Source organism: Macrobrachium nipponense, chromosome 41 (assembly GCF_015104395.2).
Source record: "Macrobrachium nipponense isolate FS-2020 chromosome 41, ASM1510439v2, whole genome shotgun sequence".
Lineage (NCBI taxonomy): Eukaryota > Metazoa > Arthropoda > Malacostraca > Decapoda > Palaemonidae > Macrobrachium > Macrobrachium nipponense.
In genome coordinates this window covers 16723767-16731737 of record NC_061102.1, presented here as the reverse complement: position 1 = coordinate 16731737, position 7971 = coordinate 16723767, and the positions used below count along the sequence as shown (strand labels likewise).

The following is a 7971-nucleotide window of genomic DNA, read 5'->3' as shown; positions in this document are numbered from 1 at the left end:
GCTCTTGAGAGTTAGAAAGTGTTTCTCGATCCTTTATAAACGGCATTTCATATATATATATATATATATATATATATATATATATATATATATACACTATATATGTATATGTATATATAATAGATGTTTGATTTACCTCTTTCATTAGATGCTAAACTAGATTTCTTCAAACTTTCTGAAACCTATGCTTAAGAAATCTACTGTTCCGGAGAACTCAACACACAATTAACGATCCCCTTAGCTGTTGGGATACTGACTGAGGCTGAGCTCAACTGCTCAAGTTATTCCACTATACAGTACGACCCAGTTCAGAAGTTTTGCTCACTTTAACTTGGCGCCAAATTTTTTAATAAGCCATCAAAATGCAGCTCAAAATTTATCCGCAATACCGATTTTTGAACAAAGTAGTTAACCGTCAAAGAGATCCTTTTATATTGTGCAGCAAGAATAAAGAATAACGAGCTGGTTTCCTATAATATTACTTATAAATCATCAGCCGATTCTTTCAGTACATATTCTCTTGACTTTTTTTTAAATGACCTAGCGTTTGATGCTAACTCTAACACGAATTCATCTTTTGATTTAATCATTTGTCAAGTTATTTTACGTTTTTTTCAACAGGCCTAGGTCTTTCACTGGTCGTGTTTGCAGTGGAAAAGTTCGTTGGCGACCACGTGAATGAGACCAAAACTCAGGGGCCTCCACTCTTACTAGCAGAGGAAACAAAGCCTTCATCTAGGTTCGTGTATGCATGCATGTATATATATATATATTATTATATAATATATATATATATATATATATATATAGATATAATGGGAAATAATAGCAGTATCATAGTAGTAGTAGCAGTAGACTGTAGAAGTCTTTATATGAAGAGAACTATTGCTTTTTTTCTCTCCAGGTAAATGTGGAAGTGGGCGAAGTGGCGAGAGGAAGAAAGCCAGGTGTTCGTTTCTAGAATCTGTGGTTGGTGGACTCCTAGCTCAGCGTCTACGTATATATGCCTCTTCTTTGTTACGGCTGCATTTTTTAAGTGAAAGGTATCCTGCCTGTCTTGTCGCTTACGCAGTTGCGCTTACATCCTGACATGAGCATGATGAGGGGTTTTGGTGAAGACGTCATCATAACAGTGCACTATTCACACCATTCCAGAAGCTGATGACGCCTTCATACTTATTTTACGGATGTTTAGTTTCAGTTTATTCTACTCAAATCCGGATTACGTTTGATGTGCGTTTACCATCAACACTCATCACTATCAATATGGGGGGCTTTGAAACGAGTAACAGAAAAAGTCACACTTCTCTTGTTTTATTGTCTTTCCCTAAAGCACTTTTAATACAATAGATATGAGGTTAGTCCTTAGAACATTAGTAGCGCTAGGCAAAGATATTCTTTTCTTAATTTATTGAGAAGTATCTTACACTGCAGCTAAGTGTCCAATAAGAGTGATGCTACCCTAAGAATAGTTAATTGATAATATGACGAACAAGGAAACTAACACGAATGTGATTTAGTATTTATTTCAAGTCGAACGTTTATGAATGTAGTTACTGAGCAGCAATACTAATATGTACTACAAGAGAACTCAACTCGAATGGAGTTAAAACATGTGTTGGTACTAAGAGATATCTGGAGAGGCGACATTGGTTTACTTTGTGTTTGATATTCGAGCTCAGTGTAAATGGCTTCTAAACTAGACCGATGTTACCTAAGTTTCGTTTTGGTAAACAATTTATCGACATTGCATTTACGAAGAAATTTACTGTTTTACATCATTTTGACGACCAACTGAGTAAGCTCGTCATCCCACGAGACGACGAACTTATTATCAACTAAAAAATTCTCCCTCAGTTAACATATAAGAAAATATATTATATCCAAGGTAGAGCGAATTGGATATTAAAGGACAGTAGTAGCTTAATGCTAGTAAAGAATCACGGTGATGTGATAAAATTTATTCATCCATAGAACATGTGTATTAATTGCATAAACATACATACAGACACCTACATACATACATACTATATATATATATATATATATATATATATATATATATATATATATACACACACACACACAATTATATGAATTTTGTAAACGGTCATATGAAAATAAAATGAAATAAAAAGTATAATGTTTTGATATGGTTGGTTTGCTTTGGTGATAATGGATGAAGAGAAGTGATGGACAAACCCCTTTTTTCACTGTGACCCTTTTCACTTCACTTAATCATCCATACAAGAAGAAGTGGCAACGCTGCTCAAAGATAATACCAAATTTGAATTGGAGACTTTGAATGGGACTAGGGTGGAAACTCTGCTCTAAGATAATGCCAAATTTGAATTGGAGACTTTGAATGGGACTAGGGTGGAAACTCTGCTCTAAGATAATGCCAAATTTGAATTGGAGAATTTGAATGGGACTAGGGATGCATAGCAGGTGGGCTAATTGCCTCCCAAGTCTCAAACTTTTGTAGCTGACGCATCAAAGCCGCAGAGGAATTACTTGACTTGATTACCAGTCAACCCCGAATGGATTCGCCTGACAAATGATTCTGGCCTCTGTAGTCGGATACCTCTCTTTAAGTTGCGAGTCTTCGAGCACGTAGACACTTCTCCAGGTTGCTTGAGAAGTCGACAATCCAAGGATTGGAACTTGTTTCACCTCTGTGTCCAGGAATTGCGTCCCGTCTCCCCAGAAGTAGGAAGTCGGGGATGTGGTCAGGTTTTTCCGCAGGTCCATCATCACAGCCTTCTCTGAAAGTTACAAAGAGTTACAAGGAATAGGATGTCTCAAAGACGTGTTAGTCCATCCTAAGAGGAGACATCGTGTACTCATCTGTAGGTGCAGGTTTTACTGAGCATTCACAGTGTCCTAATGATTTTGTCTAGCTTTCTTTTAAACTCTTCCACACTGTTGCTGTTAACAACTTCTGGTGGCAGTTTATTCCACGTGTCACATATCTTGTAGGTAAAGAAGTTTCGTTTAATGTAAATAGGTTACTGTCTACTTTTGTTATGCCTTTCAGTATTTTAAATGTTTCTATTACTTGTCCTCGCAATCGTCGTGTTTCTAAGACATACATGTCCAGAGTCGTCTTCGAATGTACAGACGCACTGGATCGGAATCATTCTTTGCACACTTCAAGGGACGATCTGCGAGTATGTCAACAAATCGATTCACTCTTCCTGAGTCATGTTGGACGTCCAACAAAGACTGCACATGCTGACCCTTGACACGAAACAGAACACTGCAACAAAATTGAATAAAGGCACTATGTAGACAGAAAAATAGGGGATATACCTGTCTGCTGTTTCTTATGCTAAATAAATTCATATATGTATATACACCTATTTGGGGAAATATACTTATTCTCAACTAACTGACCAAAAGGAACTCATGATATTGGCGTATCTCTATTCCTTTAGTAATCTGTCAGAAATAGTACAGTTATGGCCTCCTTCCTTGTAGTCTTTTCTGAAGAAAAATTCAAGGTGAGGTTTATCCCTTCTATGTCCTTTTCCTGAAGATGACTGAAAATTAAGTGTAGCCATTCTCAAATTCCCTCCTGAGCGGAACTGGGTTGTTGTTGGAGATTAAGCTGGCCTTATGCCAGCACGGGCTCTTGCGTCTATTCTGACTCTTCTCCTTCTGACAGAAAAAAGGGAACGTTTTTTTTTTTTTTTTTTGGTCTAAAGAGAATCTTGTTCCTAATGGAAAACGAGTTCTTGTTATTATTGAGTAAGCATATCCTTAAAACTACATTCCCCTCCCCCAAACACACTCCCTCAAAAAAAAAGAAAAATTGGCTCACCATACTCTGTTTTTTACCATCTGTCCATCCACCTGTAGTGTTTTCGCATGGTAACACTGCGTCCCGGGCTTTAAATAGTTACGCTATGTGTAAGTTTTAGGTAAATAAAAGGATATCTTGGTGTACATTTGCAACTGAAAAGTGTTTTAATAAATTACTGTATGCTAATTACACCGTTAATATTCGAAATATGATGTTATTATTATTGTTGAATGTAAGCTGAATGTAACTATCTATAGCCCGGGACGCAGTGTTACCATACGCAAACACCACAGCCGGATGGACAGATGGAAAAAAAACAGAGTATAGGTTCATAGTGTAATTCATCTTCCACAGGATCTTGAGGATGATGAGTCTATGTCCTGAAATACTGGAACTGGGAACACGGCCTTGAGGCTAATGAGTCTATGTCCAGGAATACTGGAAAAGAGGGACTTCCCGTCACTTGAGAATCCCATAATAAATGGGGACATTGGGCATATTATTAAAACTACAATTCCCCTTAAAAAAAAATAAACTGGAAAAAATACCTTGAAATTGGCTGGCGAGGTTCATAGCGTAATCCCTCTGCCTCAGGGTCTTGAGGATGATGAGCCTATGTCCTGGAATACGGGAACAGCACGACTTCCCAGATGCGTAATCGTTACGTCCCCTGAGGTGTACGTAAAGAAGGCCATCCTCTGGCTGTGAGTAGTTTCCTGGAATGGAATCTGGAATATGGAGATAGATCAATTATTTCTACCTGAAAATCACCATGTATTAACAAAAGCATTTAGGAGATTTCTGAAAGGATAAACCGCGATGAAGTCTTTCAAGTTTCATGAATCACATGAACATAACAGAATATTTTATTTTTTTTTTTTTGTAATGACGGATTTCAATGCTGTCTTCCGCCCGATAAACTAAACAGGAATTTTGCTTTTACTGTCTCTTCTGAAGCTGGTCTCGAATAAGCAGCTTTTGCTAAGATCGAATGCATTCGGTATATTTGTGTCGCATTACAGTGACGTTTCTCACTTAATCATAATATATTAGTTTTACTCATATGTGAACATGGAGTATACAGGGTGTCCATAAAGTCCCAGTACCATTCTGAGCAATAAATACTTGTAATGGTACTGGGACTTTATGGACACCCCGTACATAATAAAATATGCATGTATAATCTCACAACAAACACACACACATATATACATAATAATTGTTATGTAATATATATATATATATATATATATATATTATATATAGATATATAATATATATATATATATTATACATAGATAAATATATATATATATATATATAGATATATATATATATATATATATATATATATATATATATATATATATATATACATATATCGAACTACAAATGTCCTTTAATATCTAATTCGCTCTACCTCGGAATTAATATATTTTCATATATGCTTAACCGAGGTGGAATTTATTAAGCGATAATAGAATTGGCGATCGACAGGCGCGAACCAGGCGACGTCGGCGGTGGTTAAGGTAAGGCTTCACTGCCAGTCCTGGAATTGAGAGGTCGCTGGTTCGCGCCTGTCGATCGCGAATTCTATTATCGCTTAATAAATTCCCCCTCGGTTAAGCATATATGAAAATATATGAATTCCGAGGTAGAGCGAATTATGATATAAAGGACATTTGTAGTTCGATATATGTATATGAATCACGGTAATGTGATAGACTTATATATATATATATATATATATATATATATATATATATATATATATATATATATAAGCCAATCACAGACTGGAAACTCTCAGTCTCTCTCGAGTGTTTAAATAGGCAGGATGTATGTTCCACCTCTCCTAAGGGATACTTTTGAAATACATATCCCTCAGGAGAGGTGGAACATAGATCCTACCCATATGAACTCTCAAGAGATACTGGGAGTTTCCAGCCGTATGATTGGCTTATCAACAGCCAATCAGGACATCAATTCAGAGCTGGTTTTCCGAACAAAATATTTAAGAGGTCACGTTTATATCCTTCTGTCGAAATTTGATCGCTCGTTGACAGTCACAGGATCATCCCTCTGTAATGTTTTCATTACAGTGAGAAAAAAAAAAACGATTGCGCGATTCCACCAATAAATAAGTTATTGAAAAAAACAAACGAAAATCATATCCTAATAACAATGAATCTGGCTTTAGGAGCAGGCAACAGAGGGAAGTGCACTGATCACGACTTAGAAAAAAAAAAAAAAAAAAAAAAAAAAAAAAAGACTATCAATAATATAAGCAGTTCAACGTGGACCGTTTACTAGTTCCCCAGTATATCTTTTTATGATATATATTATATATATATATATATATATATATATATATATATATATATATATATATATATATATACTATATATATATATATATATATATATATATATATATATATATATATATATATCATAAAAAGATATACTGGGGGAACTAGTAAACGGTCACGTTGAACTGCTTATATTATTGATAGTCTTTTTTTTTTTTTTTTTTTTTTCATAAGTCGTGATCAGTGTACCTCTCTCTGTTGTCTGCTGCTAAAGCCAGAAATTCATTGTTTTATTAGGAATATGATTTTGGTTTTTGTTTTTTTCATTAACTTATTATTGGTGGGATCGCGCAATAAGTCTTCGTTTTTGTTAACGGAAACTTTACAGAGGGATGATCTTTTGACTGTCAACGAGTTATTAAATTTCGACGGAAAGATATGAACATGAATCTCTTAAATTTTTTGTTCGGATAACCAGCTCTGGCATGAGGTCATCATAAACCTTACAACTAATCTCCAGTAAACTAATTGCTATAGTAGATTCACATCAACCGTGCATTTGATGTCTAGGCCAATTCCTTACGACGCTCCTGATTGGCTGTTGATAAGCCAATCATAGGACTGGAAACTCTCAGTATCTCCTGAGAGTTCACATGGGTAGGATCTATGTTCCACCTCTCCTGAGGGATACATCTTCCAAAAGTATCCCTTAGGAGAGGTGGAACATACATCCTGCCTATTCTAACACTCGAGAGAGACTGGGAGTTTCCAGCCCTGTGATTGGCTTATCAACAGCCAATCAGGAGCGTCGTAAGGGACTGGCCTAGATATCAAATGCACGGTTGATGTGAATCTACTATAGCTTCGTCACTATCTTATTCGAGAAGAATGACCTTTAGTGAGTGGAGTGTTCAGCCTTGTGAGAGGTTACCTGTCCTGGGAGGTTCTTGTCAGAGCTAAAAATCAGGTGTGATTAGCATTCTTCTTGAAAAGGATTCTTTTATGTCATTAATGATGTTAAGATACGCTTTTAAATGCATCATTTGTAGATTCTGACTGGAACAACATTGTGTTCAGGAGTTCAGTTGGGAGGGGCAGTAGTCTGTAGTCTCTTCTGACGTCATCAAAATCCATTAAAAAAAAATAAAAGAAAAAGCTTCTCACTGCCAAGAGCCAATCGGGAACATTCTGTCGTCCTTGTTGTTTGGCCTTATCCCATCACGGGCTCTTGCTTATTAGAAAATTAATGGCAGCGCTGATAAACGACTGCAAACCGAGAAAAACTATAATTTGTTCCTCACCTTCCCTGAAGAAGTAGACAGAGTCTGGAATATCTTCCGGGGTGGTGTCCATGGGTCCAGCGCGAGAATCCGTATCCAGTCGACATTCTTTGGTACCATCGTTCCGTGGTGTGATGGACCATGCCTTGCAACCAACTGCTACGCAAGCAGTCTTGCAAGTACCTGGAAACGTTGGCAGAAAAATAATTATTTGTGTCAAATTGTATAAAATGGTGACTGAAGCAGCATTGACTGAAGAGGCAATTACCGTTTTGTCGGCAATTCTTTCAGAAATACCGCCAGAGATATCATTCTAATCATAACGAGAGCAAGCCCATGCAATGAACTGTAGAAAATGACAACTTACAGTTAGTGACATTCGTTGTGAGAATATGCTGCGATTTGGATCTCTGAAGAGCCTTCCCCGGCACCATGAAGAAATTGAATTTCCAACCCTTTATGTAACGAAGAAGACTTCGTGGAGGCCCGTCTCCTCCTGTCACGAAGGCTGTTGATAAGAAGATGGCGAATATAACGGATATCTTCACCATATTCGCTTCCAGCTGCGCCCTGG

The 7971-nt window shown here is 36.7% G+C and overlaps 1 protein-coding gene across 1 annotated transcript; it reads right to left on the bottom strand.

The window, feature by feature from the left end:
* Window positions 1-2107: 2107 nt before the first annotated feature.
* On the bottom strand, window positions 2108-7971 carry LOC135212878 (uncharacterized). Its single transcript, XM_064246638.1, has 4 exons — window positions 7765-7971; window positions 7419-7580; window positions 4354-4533; window positions 2108-2765 (listed from the first exon to the last, which is right to left on the bottom strand). The coding sequence occupies exons 1-4, from the start codon at window positions 7946-7948 to the stop codon at window positions 2524-2526; spliced, it is 768 nt and encodes a 255-aa protein (XP_064102708.1). The 5' UTR covers window positions 7949-7971; the 3' UTR covers window positions 2108-2523.

What these genes read in the sequence shown, in the direction of transcription:
- LOC135212878 (XM_064246638.1), bottom strand. Translation starts at nt 7,948, where the DNA reads ATGGTGAAGATATCCGTTATATTCGCCATCTTCTTATCAACAGCCTTC. An exon ending in CACAACGAATGTCACTAACT is followed by an intron (nt 7,581 to 7,764) that starts GTAAGTTGTCAT and finishes CAACGTTTCCAG; the next exon opens with GTACTTGCAAGACTGCTTGC. An exon ending in TGTCTACTTCTTCAGGGAAG is followed by an intron (nt 4,534 to 7,418) that starts GTGAGGAACAAA and finishes TCCATATTCCAG; the next exon opens with ATTCCATTCCAGGAAACTAC.